This window comes from Thermobia domestica, chromosome 4, assembly GCF_964235325.1.
Source record: "Thermobia domestica chromosome 4, izTheDome1.hap1.1, whole genome shotgun sequence".
NCBI lineage: Eukaryota > Metazoa > Arthropoda > Insecta > Zygentoma > Lepismatidae > Thermobia > Thermobia domestica.
The window spans coordinates 319290306-319311672 of NC_137457.1; the positions used below are offsets into that span (position 1 = coordinate 319290306).

The 21367-nt window shown below is 37.1% G+C and overlaps 1 protein-coding gene across 1 annotated transcript in view; it reads left to right on the forward strand.

The window, feature by feature from the left end:
* LOC145683557 (phospholipid scramblase 2-like) overlaps nucleotides 1-21367 on the forward strand; it is a 149547-nt gene that overhangs the window by 110427 nt on the left and 17753 nt on the right. Inside the window, exons 6-8 of the mRNA XM_081754906.1 lie at nucleotides 11251-11409; nucleotides 12584-12745; nucleotides 19912-19989. Of these exons, the coding sequence (XP_081611032.1) occupies nucleotides 11251-11409; nucleotides 12584-12745; nucleotides 19912-19962 (372 nt within the window). The 3' untranslated portion in view covers nucleotides 19963-19989. The remainder of the gene's footprint in view (nucleotides 1-11250; nucleotides 11410-12583; nucleotides 12746-19911; nucleotides 19990-21367) is intronic.

Below are 21367 nucleotides of genomic sequence, written 5' to 3' on the forward strand. Positions count from 1 at the left end.
TAGGGACACCATGCACCAGAAGTAAGCGCTCTGCCACTGTCCCACCTGGCCTCCCTTCCGCTACTGTATAGGAAAAGTAAAAACCAATAAACAAACAAAATGTTATTAAGAGGTTTCATTACTGCTACGTGATCTGTCAAAACACTTAAAGTATATGAGTTCTAACTTCACGCTCACACTTTACACTATTTTACGTTTATTTTACGTCTCTCCGATTATGTATCGCATAAATATACATATAACTTCAAGGTAAACGAAAACGAAGAACAGTACATAATATAAAATCGAAGATAACGAAAAGTCTTATGAATAGGTTTCTCATCAACTACATGAGCTTTCATAGTGATTCGAATCCTTCTACGTTTCGCATCTTCATACAGCTCCACAGCTGATGCATGTTTTTAAACTATAATTCAATGTCGTTCTGAAGAAGTAGGTTTCTTAAAAAATGTCTCCGATTATGCTATCACTGTACGTATGCCAAAGCTGTATGTATGCGATAACTTTCTCAGTCGCACAACGGTTTTTCTTACGTTTTCCCCTATAATTCAGCCCATCTCATAACGAAATCAAACTTGACATACATTTCACCCCACGGTTGAGACTTTCATTTGATCCTTGCTTAAATAAGTTTGTATTCCGTCCAAGAGATTTTTTATACATGTAATTTCCGCTTTAGAGTTCAAGTATTTTGAGACAAACGAAACCAAATGTACAAGTTTCTCTCCTTTTGCCAACTTTAATTTTCACGAAGTATAACATCGGTACTAAATCAAATCAAACCTAAGCGACGCTAAAATCAAATCTAACGAACATGAGTTTCCCTAGGGCATCGACTCTAAAATCATGAGTTTGGTTCCGGTGGGGTGGTACTTAGTCGAAAATGTATATTACAAATCAAGTTGAAGATGAAAAATCTTTAGCCATAACCAGAAATTCTTTTTTTCCTGATGCGGAATACAATTAGATTTTTTGTAATAGCAAATATGAACACACTACAACTGACCAAATGAAACGAGACGAGACTTATAAAACTATTAAACGAAATGAGAAACTTCTTTTTTGAATTGATTAAATTGATTATAGTTTAGCGTGTCTTTCAGCAGCGAGGCTATATGAGATGTGGACCTACTGATTAACGTGTAATCCAAACGCATGGGCTCCAGCCAGGAATGAAACACATGCATCATAATCATATATTATAGTTTTCGTTGATGTAGTTCTTCATATAACACTTTTTACAAATAACACAAGCCAAATGGGGACTTGAGTATGCAGAGTTTCATCCTACGTTGTCAAAACATTATGAAATGTTATCAGACGCTTCCGTTCCCAGATCATGCTCAATGGAATCCAAATAACAAACTATTCACTCAAGACCTGGGAAAGTCATGTTCCATCTTGTTTATATTGGCATCTCCCGGGGAATAGGACCATGCCGCTGTTCTAACAACTTTCACGTGACACCCAAGGCCAGGCATCTGCATATACGAATTCCCATCCTACGTTTTCAAAAAAATCATGAACTACGATATTCATCTTAGCAACCCAGCGCCCAGGGTACGTTCCCAGGGCGAAAATTTTCCCACGTGGGTCCTAACACTTAGCAACACTGCCTCCAATATGTCCTAGTAACAACCGCATAGTAACAGTCAAATTTCATACAGTCTGCTCCCATGGACATGTACGCTCTTCAACGGAGGGCAGGTGGGTGCAAAATAATTACCCAATGCATGTCTACGGTCACATACAGAAGAAGAGGAAAAGCATGTTTCATCTCGTTTCTACAGCCGGTAGGCTTCCAAGAGCATGAATACATAATAATATACTAGTTCAGGCCGGTTTTGGTCTCCACATTTCCACCTATCATATACTATAGTACAGAGGACCCAAGGCCAATCAATATAGAAATATACAATACTATATCACATAGTAACTGTTCCCCTTAGCAACTAAGACCAATTCGATCAAAGGACGAGTGGTTCAAAAAATTACCCAATGCACGTCGAGAAGAAGAGGAAAACAACATGTTTCACCTTGTTTCCATAGCTGGTAGCTGTCCAAAAGCAAGAACATACGTATACCAGCTTAGCAACTAACCAACCAGCGCCCAGGGAACGTTCCAATGGAAAATTTTATCCCCACGCACTCACCAAGTAGGCAGCACTCAGGGAACTACGAAAATAGAGATCACAGTCGGAAAAACAAGCTGAAGGAAATAAAACCTTATCTCTTTGGATGCTTTCATCGGGACGTATAAAATTGTTATCTTCGTCCAGGATGTTATATATACAGTAACAATCGATCAGGAAACAACGAATATATGGATTAAAAAGGAGCAAAAACTAACAAAATAAATGGGAAGATGTTACTGCAGACAGTGGCGTAGGGAAGGGGGGCCCGGAGGGGCCGGGCCCCCCCCAAAGGGGTCCGACAATGTACTTTGGTACTTTGATGTTTGTAATTTTTTATATATTTTTATGTTTATATATTTTTTTGTTTGTAATTTTTCTATATGTACCTATAACAGCACTTGCCCCCCCCCAAACACACATCCTGGCTACACTACTGACTGCAGACTAGAAAAACGTTGTCCAAGCTTATGATTTGTGTATCCTCTTAATTAAGAGAAAGAAGTTTGCATATAGGTTCTATGTTTTAAGCAACCAGACCATCGAGATTGTCTTATGATCGGACTTTCTGGAATTAAATTTTTTCAGAGAGTTTCTGGTGTTTTAAAGACGAAGAATTCTTGATGTGTTTTGTGACTTCTGACATGAGAAAATGCAAAAAGGAAAAATTAAAGTTCAGGTTATTTAGGGGGAAAAGTTTTGTCTGTTCTGTGCCACTTGGAGTCAATTGTCTTCATTGACATTAGAAAAGCGCAACAATGGAAGAAGCTTGGGGCAAAATTCAAGATTCACTCTTTAGAACTGAGTTTAGTCTGCTGATTTACGGTGTTGGAGGACAGTGTTTGTATAGGTTGAATTTTATGGACATAAAATTTACCAGAGATTTCATGTGATCAGTGACCTCTTGAAACCAGGTTTAGTTGGTAGAGATTGTTTTGTAAAATTGAATATTGCCTTATTTATCTTAGCAAAAGACTAGTATATAGAAAATGGAACTATGACAATTTGTAACAATGTGTGACAACAATCGAAATGAGGAGGAACAAACTCGCAGTGAGTCGCAGTACTCAGAAGAGATGATAGAAAGAATGCTAGAAAAAGTAAGTATTGTAATGTCCCAAGTGATGTAGTGAATAAACAATTCTACACGCCCGTGTTTACAAACAGCACCACGTGGTTTGGATAGAGGATTCTACACCAGATGGATCTACAACCACCTGCAGACGACGGGCTTCTGGCCCCTCCCACAGAGCAAAAGACGACAACAAAGCAGCAGCGAAACCGCCACTCAAAGAACCCTATATATTGGCTGGACGACTGCAATTCTGTACCAGTTTTCTGGTGACCCTCCTACTGTTTGCCACAGAACAATCCTAGGCCTCTAGTCTGCTACCGGGCTCTGGCAATTCTAACCACAGCCGCTTAGCCTGCTACGGGGCTCTATTGGCCACTTAACCCTCCTTTGCTTGCTACGGAGCATTTGGTCCCTAACTCCCTTCTGATTAGCCTGCTATGGGGCTCTGTAGAGATCCTTTCTGCGACCTTACGGTCAAAGACTACCTTTAACTAAGCTGATATACTACAGATTATTTGTACAGTATTTCCTAAAAATACTTTTATAGTGAAACTTTTATAATAAAAGCCGGTAGTGGGAGTCGATTCCGGACATTCTTTTCATTAACGCTGTACCTATACCTATATGGGACAAAGTTTCAGAATGTTGATTCCCAACAGAAAGGAATACTGGTTTCAATTATTCTTAAACGAAGAAGTTTTTTTAAAAATAAACGCGATCTTACATATGTAATAAAATAGCAGATTAAAGTAAAGGTCTTAAACCGTTCGCTTTCTCCAGAGACAATTCTTATTGGGAAAAAATATAATATAGGGAGAATTAGATAAAATGGAAAAATAATATATTACTAGAAAACCCAATATCCCTTATGTCAGTTGCTCTATTTTGCATAGGAAAAGAAAGAAAAGTTACCAAATCATACCTGATTCGCGTAAAACTAACAGCATGTGAGAAGAGCAAGAGTTTCGTTTGCTGAGCTTAATGGAAGCAATTTTATACTTAGGAACAATGAAAATTTTTGCCTCCATTGACCATTTTGTATGCCTATGGACAAAGCTGAGTTGATGAAGGAAGTCAACGTTCTACAATTTTAATATACATCAAGGCACCTATCACTTTGTGCGTGGATGCTACGGATTGAAGAATGTAACATTTACGTTACCTAGATAGAAGTAGATGGTGCTTAAAGAACTATATTATACAAAAGATATATTAATATATTGGGAGTGAAACTCCTGAAGAACTATTTGAAACTTTACAAGAAACATTAAAATGATTCGACGAAGCACGACTTATTTATAATCGTGATAAAAGCTTTTAATTCAAGAATTTGAATTTCTGAAATATCAAATTACGCCTAAAAAATATCACTTGCACACAAGAAAAATTGAAGATGGCAAGACAATTCTAAAGACCCAGAAATGCTAAACAAATACAATCAATCTCGGATTTTATTCAGTTTTAATTATGGAATATCAAACATGGCGACTATAGTAACCCTTCTTATCGATATACGTAAAAGCATACATTTTTATACAACGGGCTTTAGATAAGCTTTAAAATAGCTAAAGATCAAAAGTAATACTTCCTACGTAAGGCGAACACTATTATTTATATCTCGACGGATCAAGTTTGGTGTTCGGCTGTATAGTATGTGAGAAGAGTAGAAAAGGGAAATTGACAGTAATTGAGTAAGGATCGAGGAAACTATCACCTACTCAGAGCAAGTAAGGATCGGATTGTTTGGAACGGTTTTCGATAGTCACTACATTAGAAATACTGGAATTGTATTTAATACATGCGCCTGTTTTTGGTGTTTATACGGATCATAGACAACTCATTTCATTAATTGACTCAGTGGAAATGCTGGCACTTATACAGAGATGGTAAACATGTATAATGTGCTTCCCAGCAGTTTTGAGATTTGAACATGAGCGGGAAATCCCTGTAGATTTCTTTTTCTATATTAGAAAGTTCTCATACTGCGGGACATAGATTCGAAGGAGAAGGAACAAAGTAATACTTCCTGTAGAGGTGGAAAATTACTCAGGATTTCTGAAAGCTGAAACAGAAGAAGGGAAATTAGTAAATGTGCAAGAGTTATCACCTACTGAAGTTTCAATTATAGAGACTTGCAAAGTTACGAGAAAGTCAAGTATTTAAAGAAAAAGATGAAGGATGAAAAGAGAAGTTTCCCTTTAACCCTTTCACAGAGGAAGTCGACTTTTGTCGACAGAACCAAATTTCCTTAACATGCGAATGTCGACGATAGTCGACATGTTAAACTTTGTTGGCCGTATCTTGGCTTTGTCGAGAGTAGTCGCCAAAGTTGTACCGTTCATTTTTGTTTGTGTTCTATTATTTTCGATGAACAATAGAAATCACACAGAAAACCTTTGGCGACTGCAATCGACAAACCCAAGATACAGACAAATTTTAACACGTCGACTATAATCGACATTCGCAGGTTAGGGAAATTTTTTTCCGTCGCCTTCCACAGTGAAATGGTTAAGGGAAGTTAGTAAATTTACTGTAGAAGAGAAACGAAATTTTTTGTTGGAACTTATTTTTTGTTTGATTATAGAATAAAGGAAGGAAGCTGAAATTTGCTATGATCACACTCAGGAACAAGAATTAGAGAAACTTAGAGAAACATCAGAAATTCCGAATTTATATTTTGTCTAAATTAATAGATTATTATTTTTCGGAAAAACCATAACGGTATCAGCTAAAATGAGAAGTTAAAAGAATTGAGGTGAATTTATTCAATAGAAAAATGGAGTGTTGAAGCGAAAAAGAAACATAAGTAGAGAATAAAGTTCAGTGATTTGGGTCCCAAATTCATTGATTGTACTGCTTGTGTTATGGAATATATTGTAAAAGAATCAGGTCACCCATGTTAGGTAGAAACACTAAGAAAAATCCAAAAATATTATTTTTGGCAAGATGTGAAGAAATGTGAGAAAATTCTGAAGAGCATGAGTTCCTTGTAGTCTTTACAAGGAAAGTAGGAATTTATGGAATCATCTCTAGCAGATAGGCCCAACCAAATATTGTATGTGGAGAATTTTGACGCCCTAATATTTCGTAAAGTAGGAGATTATCGCTATGGGCTAGTACTTGTTGATGGTTTTTCCAGATTAGTTACAATATTTCCGATGAGAAAGTTGACAACTAAGTCAATGGTAGACTGTATAGTTAAATCTTCCTCCGAATTCAGTACTTAGAATTTATTTTTGATAATCATTCAATTCTGTGAGATAAATTATACAGAGGGAAAATGAAATTGCTCGAGACAGGCTACAGATTAATAAGTTCTTATAGGCGAAAAGGAAATCGTGTTGGAATAATGATCAAAGGCGTGAAAACGATATTTGGTATTTACTAAAATAGACATGTAAATTGGGCTCAGAATATAAAATTAATAGAGTTTGCTGTATACTTGAGAGTTTGTTCCGCAACAGAATTTGGTCCTTTCCATCTGTTTTTTGAAAGGCAATTCAAACCTAGATTAAAGCTCACAGATGACAAGAAGAACCCTGAAACAGGGTAAACTTGGAAAGGTCAACGACACGGTCAAGTCCATTTTCGGTTTTTGAGGTGTGGTTTATACTTAGATGTCGTTTGATATTCCGGGTAGTTATCTGTGTGCTATTCCGTGGTGTCATTTGAAACCCCTGTGCGAAAAGTGAGCGAGCCCATACCTACGTCACACTACTTCTGCTAGGGTTCTTCTCGTCCTCTGTGAGCAGTACTTAATCGTTAAGAGAAGAAAATAGAAAAAATCAAAGGGAGTCAGTCTACCCAAAATACGTGAGGGAAATACAAGAGAGAATAGTCGCCAGCAACAGAATTTATGGCAAGGGTCGACGACCAAATGCATTGAAGAAAGGCCAAAAAGTATGCCTATCGATGACTCGACTTTCATCGCGGTCTTCTATGTTACCCCGCTGCAGAAGACCTTAGCACATTGGAAGACAGTTCGCTGCAAACACATTCCTAATACAAAATGAGAACAGTGAGAGCATAGTTAAAACGAATGGAGATATAATCAAGCCGATTTTTATAGTTCCCAGGTTTTACAGTAATATTAAGCAATAGCAGCCAGAATTTGCTAAAACGCTACTTTCTAACGAAGAGAAAGGGGAATTTGGGGGAATGTAAAGCATCCCACAGATTTGGTATAAGACAAACCCAAATGTATCTTTCAATGTTGTTATGGTAGCTAGTGTTAGGGAATGTAGCCTTGTCTGTTTTCAGTTTAGTTGAGAAAATCAAATTGGAAAAGTGGTTTTAATTTTGTACTGTTGAAATGGTTGATATATTTAAGAAGCCTAAATTGACTACAAATCTCTACGCATTCATGTGTCCGATGGCTGGCGATAATTACGAAGTGTAAATGCTCTATCACGTCGACGCTTAGAAAAATACTAAACGCCTACTAGGATTAAGAACGGAATCAAATTCAAATATTACAAAGAAGTTTCGTGAACACATCAGAGACTATACTCTGAAGGAAATAAGAGCTTTCCTGTTTTGAAGATACTTTCAAAGCTTTTCATAGTTATTCAATACGTGTTCGAATGGAGACTCAGTCAACTTATCCGGCTGAAACCTCAAGAGCTACTAGTAAGGCAAATGAAGACGCAGATCACGTTCTTGATATCCTCACTGACGGAGAACTAGACTCCGAGTCTCTTCCCAGAACCCCCTTAAAAGATCTTAATAACCCAGTACAATCTCCTAAAAATGAAGTATTTAAGAAGTTTCTTCCAAAGTTCATCAGTATTTAAATAAAGAATAGACATTTAAATGTTTGGATCATAAGCTAACCTGATCAACATGAAATTATATGAGGTTTATATCAATATACTGCATATCATTGTTTTAGATTTTTTGGTACAAATTCAGTATAAGTTGATTATGAACAGTGCGAGCTATAAGCTCTGAAGTGAAATTTTCCCCCCAAAAATCATAATATATTGTTTTGTAGTTTACTAAATGTTTGAGAATGTAAAAGGGCAAAAGTAAGGGGGAACGCGGGGATTGGCGTCCTCCTGCATCCAGAACTTACCTGTGGCGTCTCCCACTTTCTAAAAAAAACTTAAAATGGGCAAAGATATGTTGGGGACGGGATGACATCATGCGTCCCCCTACCTTTTCAGATTCACTTTTACCCCTGATCTAAGTGACAGTGTTTTGTTTTTCTTGATGCAGAAATCTTTTACTAAAAGATTGGAGAAGTCTATAGACCTGAATGCGACTAAAATACCAATAAATAAATTTTGTTTCTTTTCTAGGGAAGACTTAGATGCAAGTTGTCATTTATGACCTTGCTTATTAAAGAGTTTGATCATATTAATTAGTTTAAATATTAAAATAATACTGTGTGCATTTATATTTTATTTATAGTATTTCATAGCCAGGCCTGGTACATCATTTTAAGGTATGATATCTATCTATTTAGTTTAAAAAAATAATATGCATTAGAGACTAACCTACTTTAGTATATAATATATACGAATTCATTTCTATACGTTAGCTACCTGTAAGTACTATCCTCTGATTTTTTTCTCCTTTTTAGAGCCTGCTTAGAAGCTAGGAAAGAAGTTTCCTTTCCTTTGTCAAGTTCCCTATGATCTTCTCCTCTCAGCCTGTTTTACTAGCTTCTACGTTTTATCTCGTTGCTGTTCAGAGAATTTTTAAATATTTTTTTTCAGGTCAGAGACAGTATAAAATATACCTCCAGAATTGCGCGAGGCTGTCTGTCGGTTCGAGGTGACCGATTAAGAGATTTAGTTGCCTTTCTTTCGAGAACAGACCAGTTCTTGTGATTCATGACTGGATACGAGTCCTGTTGCAAGACTTTATACTTAATTTTGTACTGGAATCTCTTTGGATGCTAAGACTTGAAGCTTGTCCACTTTTACACCAGAACCAAGTGAACTCTAGCCGTAAGATAGGCTTTTCGTTGGATAGGAGTAGGAAATTTGAAATATTAAAGTATTATAAGTCCTACGTCTAGATATGAGTCAAATGAGACTTTGTTTCGCAGATCAAATAGTTAGAAAGCGTTTCGAGGGGGCAGTCAAAAAAATCTGAATACGGCTTATCTAGGTCAGTGAATTCTCTACTTAGCAGAGGAGGAACTTTCTTACGAATCCATTTGCGATTGGGTTCAGTGTTCCTCAAATAGAATTTGGTATGAGCGAATGCCAGTCTGTTGAAATTTAGAGATCTAATGCTACGACTTCCATTAAAGGGAGTATGACTGTGTTTTGTTTCCACTCTGTTCCTTTAGCCTTGAGTGAAAGATGAAATATAAACTGGGCCAGGATAGGAAGTTGTTTTAACCATCCTAATACCATACATATCCTTGTTTATTAGTTAGTTCCCTTTCCTGGAATTCCCTAGGTTCAGTAATTCCAGAGCAGGAGTACGCCAGATTGTTTTCTAAATCAAGACAACAGACTTTAAAGTGAAGGTATTCGCAGTCGGAGTAGAGAGAGTACCGACGTCGGTAAATAACCGCAGCTGTTGGAATTTAGGGAAAAGTTATTAAAGTGGAAGTAGGACAAATTGAGTGGAAATCTAAGCTCCGTGCACTCTCCATAAATTATTGGTGAAGCGGAGCCAAAATTTTTAAGCTTACCGAGAACGAGATTAGGCTCTCAAATCTTATTAGTCTAAATCCTGAAAACAAAATTATTGAAATTTATTTATTAATAAATTAATTAATTTACCAGCCTAAGACCTCATTTTTATTTACTCTTCGATAATTGAGCCAGAACCAATAGACGAGCTATAACGAAGCCAAAGGTTTACTAGAGATAGGTAGATCAAGCAAGAGCAATCTACATATCGAATGAAAATATATTTAAAGTGGAATAATAAGAATATTAAAATTATATAATTATTTTTTATTTACTTTTCTTCTTCCAGATTTCATGAAAACATTAATGAGATATTATGCTCAATATTTACTTACAATGTGTTTCTACTAAAGTTAAAATATCAGCTTTATAATCATCAAATCTTGTGACATACTTTTATTCCATTTCATTTACCAGTATAATATACAGGCTTATTCTTTTAAAACTCACAAATTTCATTTGGGTCTAGAATTTCTAACTGAAATCCGATTTTCATACAGTTTGTGGCAAATGATCAAGAAAGAATGGGAGATTTATGTCACTGTGCTTAGTGCTTTAAATTAATCGGGCTTAATATCGATCACACCTCAAGAAAAACAGCAAATTTTCGCCAGTGTACCTTACAATTAGTACGAGGTGTAGTGTGGTCTGTAGATTTGAGTTTTTCTCGTTAGATGGCAACCTCACCAACGTCAAGAAACAGGAAACTGAGCCGCTGTATTGGGAATTGTGCTGTACTGTTCTGTGCTACTCTGTGAGTATGATCAGGACACAGTGAGAATAGTGTTTTCTTTGGAACAACACGAGTTTGTCGTTAAAAGTTTTGGAGAATGGAATTTGTTGTTGCTATGCAAAGGGCATTCAGAAAGAAATTTGCTTCACGTTCTGCCCCAGACAGGAACATAATGTGGTCGCTAGTAAATAAATTGGAAGAAACAGCATCACTTCTGAGTGAGACAGGGACGCATCGGACCCCGCTGGCGGCTGTTGTGGAAGATGTCAGTTATCGACTCCTTAGGTCGCCCGAGAAATTCCTCCGTCATTTGTGGCAAGAAACCGGCTATAGCTAACCACATGTGATTTATAGGTGTTACTGCTAACACTTAATTTGAATTCTGACTAACACTTAATTTGTATTTTGCAATTTTGCTTAAAAATCCAAAACCTCGTTCCAATTGTAACGTACACTAGCGAAAATTTGCTGTTTTTCTTAAGATGCGATCTATATTACCACGGATGAATTTGAACCAGCTCACATAGTCCCATAAATCTCCCATCCTGGATTAATTGCCGAAAACCGCATGAAAATCGGACTTCAGTTAGAAATTCTAGACAGAAATGAAATCCGTGAGTTTTAAAACAATCACCTTTATTTCTCTGTTTGGGACAGGAAATGGAAGTATCTGCACCACCAGGTAATGTTATAGGGAAAATAGAGCAACAAAGCTCATGTTTACCAGAGCTTACGATAAAGAATGCAGCAGGTGATATTGTATTTAACATTGAAGGTCCATTTATTGTGGATGCTTGCGACGATCCGGACTTTCAGGTAAGCCGTTTCTTAATCTAATGAAAATGAACTCTCAAAGAGATAGGTTTTATTTAACAGTTTGAAACCACGATCGACTTACAATCATGAACTCAATAGTGAAACTAGAATAAGTCTTTTAATTGTTTTAGAGGGATGAGATTAAAAATAGAACCTGTTCCTCGGACGCTGAATCTGAAAATGAATAGCAATTACTCAGATTACCTTGCTCTTTTTACTATAGAATAATTAATAGTTGCAAAAGAAATGGTAGTATCTATCAATCCTGGTCGAAATTGAGGAATAAAGTCAGAGATGAACTGAAGTCAGGGCATGTTTTTACGAGGCTGAATCCTTATAAAATAACTGCTTTCCATTATCGGTTAGTTTCTTTTTACTATGGTGATGAGTGACGAAACCGGAAGTCGTTGATTTTTAACACTTCTGGTTAGAATAGAGTGTTAATGAATTAGAACGAAGCTGTTGTTAGGAGCCTCGATTGATTATTAAAAATCATTTGCCACTATCTTTTTTTGATCTATGTAAATCGACATTGAAACTAAAATGAAAGGAAATCTTTAAATCTTACGTACCACGATTATGCCGGCTAGGCTAAAGGAGACGGTGATGATGAGAAATGAATGAAATGGTGGAATAAAGAAAGTGGGAGGAAACGGGAGAACCGCATGAACTCAGTGGTATGGGTGGTAATATATGAACGAAAATCCTTCTGTTGTCAGGCTAAGCGGCTATGAAAGTTGATATCGGCCATAATCAGGAAAGGTTGGAAGTTAGGAATGAAGGTAGAAGGAATAGAGATGTAGTGAAAAAAGCCAGGACGGCCAGGACGAACATACATAGTAGCGCCCTGAACTAGTCAGCTTTCTCTTTGTTCCTGACATTTCATTACTTTTTACGAACACTTTGTATACAGTGCACAAATCGAGTTTTCTTTGACGTCAATAGATTTACTGTTGCAAGTGTTTCAATCACCAATGAAAATCGATTTTTGGTCAAATCAGGTTTCTCGAAGGACTGATTAAATTATGAAATCCAAATATTGAAAATTGGTCAGTTGAACACCTAATTTGACAACTAATAAGATTTTTTATACGTGTTCATTGCACTTACTAATACATTCTTAAGATGCTTCATGTATTGTACTAAGAATGGGTATTCTTTTGTTTGATTTCAGGTAATGTCTAGTGATGATAAGATTCCGGTAGGGAAAATTTGTAGAAAGTGGTCCAAACTTTCGAAGGAGCTTTTTCCCGATGCTGAGTACTTCGGGATTTCTTTCCCTCTGGACTTGGATGTCCAAATGAAAACAGTCATGCTTGGAGCGTGTTTCTTAGCTGTAAGTAACAAGTAGAGGTTGCAATTAGTTTTGCAACAGTTAAGTATTTAATATCACTTGTAGGTAACTGCTAACGTTAGAGCATGCAAGAACTGTAATACAAGAGGAACCATCAAGGCTTGAGATTCAGTAATATTCCCCTTTCCTGATTCAGAGAGGTCAGGTTTACGGAGGTTCCGCTCTACAGTTTATATATTTATTATGGATAGAACAGAGAAATTGTTAAAATATTTTTAAAAAATCCTTATTTAAATTTGTGTTAAGGTCGATGTATTTCTGACGAATGCCCACTATTTCTTACACTGATCAAGATCGCCGATAATAAAATTGAAGTAGCAAGTAGCTTTGAATCTACCACTCTGTGCAAGTAGCTTTAAATCTACTCTAGGAAAAAGTAATTGTGACCATGAAGGAACGCGACTAGGATTTTTATAACAATCTCACCGTATGCATAATCCTACACGGTGGCAGAATGTCCTTTTACACCTGTACATATTTCATCCCTACATTAATAATAATTACAATTATATGTCCAAAACTTTGTATGTGAAGCCCTGCACAGCTTAAAATGCCTCCATGTCCTCCTATTTATCCGCTTTGGCAGTTGTGACGTCAAAATCTGGAAGGCTTCAACCAGACTTTCCTACAGAGCATCATCGTCCACGTACCGTTTCATTCTGACGTGTGATTTGATGACACCTAACAGGGCATTGTAAGGTCCGTACTTTGATGTAGTCAAGGATGAGGAGCTGGCGAACTTGGGGACCAATATCCTATCCACCGACCTGGGAAAAGCGCATTCAGGTGTTAATGAACAGCAATTAAGAAGTGACCGGTAGCTTCCTCGTGTTGGTAAATAGCCATGTTATTGATGCCCAAGTTCTGCATCTATGGAAGAAGCTACTCATTCAATATCTCGAGATAAGTAACCTGGGTCACGGAACCCTGAAAAAGTACAAATTAAAAATGTGTTTTTCAGTCATTCATTTCTGATGTAAAGAGACTTTCTGTCCACCTTTACGCACTTTTTTATGATTAATTAGTGCATTGATATTGTTTTAATTAAATTTCCTTACCTAAAAATAGATGCATTGGAATACTGAAATGAACAAGACTTGATAGACACCAAATAAACATTCATAACACCAGAAATGTGTAATAATTGTAATGGCGATAGTGTTTCGCTCACTACCTCCAAATATGCTTTCATTACGCACAAGGAGAAATTCCTTTATTCAAAGTAATTTCACAATCAACCTCCGTAATTTTCCAGTTCACAGAATTTCTATTGATTGACAACTAAGAAATCACTCCAATATTACAATCAAGTATTTATTATATGATGCTTTTAATGGTAAAACAAAGGTTCTGTTGGCATATCTCTCTCAATCTTAGACCGCGCCTCCATTGCTTCCGAATGCGATTGCGAATGCGAATTTCCCAGTACGTGTAAATAAATTGGAGTGCATCGACTAGTTCCGACCTGTGAATTGCGAAAACCGACGAAAAGATGCGAATGCGAACGATCCCAACATGCTGGTATTGTTCGTCCGAATTCGTGCGAATGGAGAGTCGTCTGCAGAGAAATTGAGCGCTACATGAGAGAAGAAAGTTTGTTTTGCGTGAAAGTAGACGACGTTGCGAGGTGCAGAGATAAAAATAAAAATAAAAATGAAAATAGATGTTGATGTTTTAATAAATTGTGTTTTTGATAAAGTTCCATTGTGGATCCAAGCTCATCCAAATTACCACTAATGACACGTTGTGATCAAATTATGGGCAGATGTAAGTAAAGAACTTGGAGTGGAAGATATGTATAATTTTCTTTGTTTTCTCTTTAAAATCTGAAGATTTAATTAATACACGAACCGCAACTTTTTATTCAATTTGTATTTCCTCTTTGTTCCTCAAATAATGATTTTACAAATACATGTAATTATTGACTAATATGTTTGAAACAGCAAAAACGGGTTTTTTACTCATGGAGAAAATGTTCTTAGAAAGTTGGTTGATTTTGCAATCTCTAATTTTACTTAGTTAATTTATTTTAAAGTGAAAATAGCGGTTACCACAGAAGCATAATAAATAATAACAGGAGCGACATTCACTCTATTTTGCACAGAAAGGAAATTAATAGATATTATTATTATTATTATTATTATTATTATTATTATTATTATTATTATTATTATTATTATTATTATTATTATTATTATTATTATTGCTCTGAAAACTTTAAGATATGAATTTTCAAGCAATAATATTTTACATTGAAGGTTTGAAAGAGATATTGCAACTTGATTCGCATTCACAAAACTTCGCATGTAGTACAGGCACATGAATTCGCAGTTCGCATTCGCGTTCGCAGTCGCATTCGGATGCAATGGAGGGGCAGCCTTAGTGAAAGATCGTACCTAAAAGACATTCAAACATCACCAATCTGGTATTGATATTTATTATTCTTATCGAGTAAGAAAAAATCAGTGAATCAACCCACAGTATTGAGCGTAGGCCTTAATATACGTATTTGGATAATTGTATGCAGGGGTGCCCATCCCCCCAAAGCTGATGGCGCACCCCCCCAAACTAATAATCTCTTCCCTCCTCAAAACTCAAGTCCTCTTAAAACAATTGCCCAGTGTAGCAGTAGTTTTTATAGTACTAGTAATTGTTATTTTGTTGTTGTTTTTATTTCCTGTAGTAGTATTATGGAATGCTTGTAGTAGTACGTAGTAGGGGTAGTAGTAATTATAAAAATGGCATTACTTTTATTACTAGCCTTGGTAGTGTACAATACTAAATATGTTCTATAAGGATATTGAAGGGTATAAAAACTTCTACACACTGTGTATGGCACAGGTTTTTTTTTTTTTTTTTTTTTTTTTTTACAATTAGTAGTATTATTTTTTTCTTTACAAAATATTGATATAATAATTCCCTTGCACATGAAAAGTAAGACGCAAGTTACAAGTTATTGAGTTTGATACCAAAAGAAAATGTTATCCTCGAAATTAGCCTACAAAAAGAAGTGATATCCAACAAAAAACATTCCTGTAAAAGAGCCAAGTACGAGTGGCCTTAAGAAGAATTGAAATCACAAAAATAGGCGCCAAGTTCTGGTGGACAACAGTTACAAACACTCACTGGCTCACTTCAAATTTAGATTTGAAACTTGGATGTTGTCTGTATGGTTACCACTAGCTCACAATTATGTCAAACTACTTTATAATTTTCAACAGACAACATAGGCAAGTTTCAAATCTAAATTTGAAAGTGATTCCTTGAGTGTTTGTAACTGTTGTTCACCAGAACTTGGCGCTCATTTTTGTGATTTCAATTCTTGGCGCTATTGTAACCGATCTATTGTTCGGTTACGTTTACATTTATTTATTTATTTATTTATTTATTTATTTATTTATTTATTATGGACGACATATAATACGTAACAATATTCTGTTACTACATGATGTATGATGAATGATCATATTTTCTATAGTTTTCTATGTGTGTGAATGTGTGATTACATTTTCCAGGATCTGCGAAAAACGAACAACTGCCTAGCTGGCTTCACTCTGTACCAACGATCTTATAAAACAGAGGATCTGCCCTTACAACAAAATCTTGAAGCCATACGTCACAGTTTCGTCACTCCTACTCTGCTCACTCCACCTAATAGGATCGCAATGTTTTGAGCCAACAAACATGGCGGAAACGAAAGTAGCCAATCAGACGATGGTAGAAACGAGAGTAGCCAATCAGACGTGCCGATGTTCGGTTGTTTTTTGGCTTCACTGTTTAACAGGATGAATATATACAGGGTGTTTCAGATAAAACGTCCAGTGCTTATAAATCCGAAATAGCTGAGAATAAAAAGATGAAACAAAAACTGAGATAGGAAAATGCCATAGGGCACATCACATGGTGTTGTTGAGGAGACCCTCAGGGCCTTCCAAGGGGGCCTAGGGGCCAACTTCAAATTTTCAAATGGGAACACGTATTGAATCATACTTCATTCAATAGTAGATATACTTGAAAAACGAAACAACTTTTGTAGGAAACCATTTTCGATTTGGGCCACCGTTTTCAAAATGGCCGCAAAAAGTGGGTTCTGTATCAGATAAAACGTCCACTGCTTATAAGCCTAAATCAGAAACGGCTGATAATAGAGAGATAAAACAAAAACTGAGATAGAAACGATGATAAAGCATATCAAGTGGTGTTGTTGTGGTGACCCTCAGGAAACTCAGTGAAGGGGGCCTAGGTGCCAACTTCAAACTAATACAGGACTTTTGCGGCCATTTTGAAAACGGTGCCCAAAATCGAAAATTGTTTCCTACAAAAGTTCTTTCGTATTTTAAGGACTATTGAATGAGGTATGATTCAATACATGTTCCCATTTTAAAATTTGAAGTTGGCCCCTGGGCCCCCTTGAAGGAGGGCCCTGGGAGTCACCACAACAACACCATGTGATGCGCCCTATGACATTTTCCTATCTCAGTTTTTGTTTCATCTTTCTATTCTCAGCCGTTTCGGATTTATAAGCACTGGATGTTTTATTTGATATAGGACCCACTTTTTGCGGCCATTTAAAAACGGTGGCCCAAATCGAAAATTGTTTCCTACAAAAGTTGTTTCGTTTTTCAAGTACTATTGAATGAAGTATGATTCAATACGTGTTCCTATTTGAAAATTTGAAGTTGGCCCCTGGGCCCCCTTGAAGGAGAGCCCTGGGGGTCACCACAACAACACCATGTGATGCGCCCTATGACATTTTCCTATCTCAGTTTTTGTTTCATCTTTCTATTCTCAGCCGTTTCGGATTTATAAGCACTGGATGTTTTATCTGAAACACCCTGTATATGGGCGGATCCTCTATTTTATAAGATCCTTGCTCTGTACAATACATGGAGCTGAATGTATAGAATACTACTGGAGTGACCTCTCACGGAAAGTCTCTATTGTACACAGTGATGCCACTTTTGAGCTGGTTTTCAGGTTACCGCAGGCCCTGGAAAATGTAATCGCACAAACAGAAAACTATACAAAATATTATCATTAATTCATTTATTATACATCATGTAGCAATTGAACAGCATTACTTATTAAGTGTCGTACATGGTATAAATAATAAATAAATAAATGCTCCCAGCAGAAAATGGGTAAATTACCTACACAAAGCGATAAACCGACCAGCTCATCCTTTCATATAGCAACTTGCGCGGTACTTCATTCATAGAGTTTCTAAGCAGGGGGTAGGGGTATTCATTCTCGAGATTTTAAAAAGAAATCGCATCGTGTTCCAATGTTGTTCTGACGACAGCAAAATTACTTATTCGACATTAGATTACAATTCTTCCCCAATTTTTTTATTCCCCCCAATTTTTTTCTCGGTGGAAAACTTGCGCCAATCATCCCTCCTGTGGGCGGCCCTTCTGTCTTAAAACGAACCAACCTTTCCTTTCATACGGCTACTTGCGCGGTACTTCATTCATCGAGTATCGAAGCAGGGGGCAACCCGGAAAATTTTTGAAAATTAGCTTCTCAAAATCGTGTTTTAATGCTATTCCGACAGTAAAATTGCTAGTTCGAAAGTAGAGTAAAATCCCCCCCCCCAAAATTTTTCTCAATGGCGCAGCTTGCGCCATACACCCCCCCCCCCTGTGGGCGGCCCTGATTGTATGTGCATTCTCTTTTAAGCGTTATAGCAAACTGTACACGCGATCATGATTCTTTCACACATTCCTATCACTTGTGTCACTGAATGGAGTTGTCCGTTATTTTGGAACCTCCTTACAGTTTCCTGCTGGTCTCCTAGGTAGAATGATCTAAATCTTCATTCTGAGAGACGCACTACTTGTCCATTCAGACTTAGACGGCTAGATGACAGACATTAATAAGACATAATCATGACTGACTGCGATTTTGAGAAAAGTTCTTGTACCACAAGAAGAAATTGACGTATTATAGATAATTACTAATTTGTACTCTAGTGTATACACTGTATAGAATCTTATATAGTTAAAAGGTGAGGGAAACCCCGTGTACCGTTCCTCTATCTAATATTGCAATATATAAAAGTGCGAACGGTTATTCAGACAGCGTTGTTCTTCTGGGTTTTACGGAATTAAGCAGAAAACTGAAAGCCATGGTACTTAAGCTGTTTCCATCTGAAGGGTCTCCATCTGTCTGTCCTGACTGAAACCAGACTAAGGCTGTGGAACTAGATGTATTTAAAGTAACATAACTACAACTAATAATCTTCAAAATAACATCCACCGGCATCTACACAGCGCTTCCAGTGATTCTGCCACTGTAGATGAACTCCCTGGAAATCCTCTTGTGAAATGCTGTTCAGGGTCCTTGTGACGGCAGCTTGAACAGCTTCGATAGACTCAAATCGATGTCCTTTGAGGTTTCGTTTTAGCCGGGGAAGAGAAAAAAGTCACACGGAGACAGATCAGGGCTGTAAGGAGGTTGTGAAAGTGTAGAAATATGTTTCTTGTCCAAAAACTCCTGCACAATCCTTGCTGTGTGACTGGGAGCGTTGTCGTGGTGCAGGGTCCAGTTGTAGGCGATGTCTCTTCGAAAGCGGGCGACACGTCTGCCGCGTCTTTCGAGGACCTGGACGTAGAAAGTTGCGTTCACCGTCGCTCCTTGTGGGACGAATTCCTTGTGGACGACGCCTTGAGCGTCGTGGAAAATGATGAGCACTCGCACAACGTCTCACTCAACACTCGATTCACACCGAACCACTGCTTGCAGCAAACTGAACACTTGTGCGTGGTGTTGCTACGCCCCCCCCTAACTCTCCGAAGTCAGTTTCACTGTGCGACGCGAGAGGGCGCCACATCAGAGATAGTCTGGTTTCATGCAGGACAGACCCTGTATATAATATTTATGGGTCTTGCAAAGCTATTCAAGCAGCGTTGTTAATCTGATAAGTCCGTGAGTTTAAAAAAAAAAAAAATGCGAGACTCTTACCTTTAAATCTTTAAGGTTTAATTAGGCTTGATTCTGTTGGCACATTTAGGCGTAAGAAATAACATTAAAAATGTTTTGACCTTTCAACTTTTTCACTTTTTGGAATATCATGCAGAGTACACTTAAACGTTGCATTAGATTGAGTTTTAGGCAAATGTTATGTATTTTCTGTTTTTTCTCCATAGGATTTTATGTATTATGAAAATCTTAGATTTCGTGAAGAAAGGATTAAATGAGGTGTTTCTAATTACTTCCAATTCAAGGTAATTTGTCATAAAGAAAATAATGTTAATTAATATTTTAGAAAGGGTCAAATTTAGGTCTTTAAGCCCTGGGATTCAAATGCTAGTGATCACCATTGGTAAGTATAGTGCCCTAGCTCAGTATTCCTTATATTTTTTTTCTTTGGTTAAGGAATCCGTTCGTGTTCAACAATTATTGACGGCATTCTAAGTCAGTTCACATCCATCTGTGACATTCAATATCCCTCTCTCTCTCTCTCTCTCTCTCTCTCTCTCTATATATATATATATATATACAGGGTGGTTCAGTAATGTTGGACAGCCCTGAATAAATCAAAAACCAGAAGAGATATTAGCAAGAGTTTGGTGGATCCAGATACTTGTGGAAGGGGGACGTCTTGTGAGGTACCACACAATGTTACCAGGTCAACAGTGTTGCCAGCTCAGTACAAAGTTGTATTTTTTTAAATGGAACATATAGAAGTTTATGCCATCAAAAGAATTAGTACAGAATGTGAATACCAACAAGTGAAACCGCACCTGTCAGTGTTGCCAAATAAGGAAGTTATAAAGCTTCAAAGATCAAGAAATTAAAGTGTCCGTAGAGCAAAACTAGCAAAAAGGCAAGAAAAATAATACTACGGAATGAAAAGGAGTAACCGAAAGAGTAAACCAAAGAACGCACAGCATCCAGTGAGTAACAGGGTTGCCACAGTAAAGGGGGAAAAAATTGAAAATTTTGCCGTTGCTATAGGAGGAAAAGTTCCCATATGGCATAATGCTGGAAACACCATAGAAAGTTCATGTAAGATTCAGGAATCCTAATAGCGTTTGTTCGAAATCAATATCTCTAACCGTTTCCGAGATACACCAAAGGTGTGCGGAGTTTGCAACACTGCATAATAATTCCCTCGCCCTCCAAACTACAGGAACGAGTAATGAAAATGATACGCCCAACAAAATGTAAGAACTACACGGGTCTAATCGTCAAATCAATTATGCAGTGTTGCAAACCCCGCACACCGTTGGTGTATCTCGAAAACGGTTAGAGATATCGCTTTCGAACAAACGCTATTAGGATTCCTGAATCTTACATAGACTTTCTATGGTGTTTCCAGCATTATGTCATATGGGCAGTTTTCCTCCTATGGCAACTGCAAAATTTTCAATTTTTTCCCCCTTTACTGTGGCAACCCTGTTACTCACTGGATGCTGTGCGTTCTTTGGTTTACTCTTTCGGTTACTCCTTTTCATTCCGTAGTATTATTTTTCTTGCCTTTTTGCTAGTTTTGCTCTACGGACACTTTAATTTCTTGATCTTTGAAGCTTTATAACTTCCTTATTTGGCAACACTGACAGGTGCGGTTTCACTTGTTGGTATTCACATTCTGTACTAATT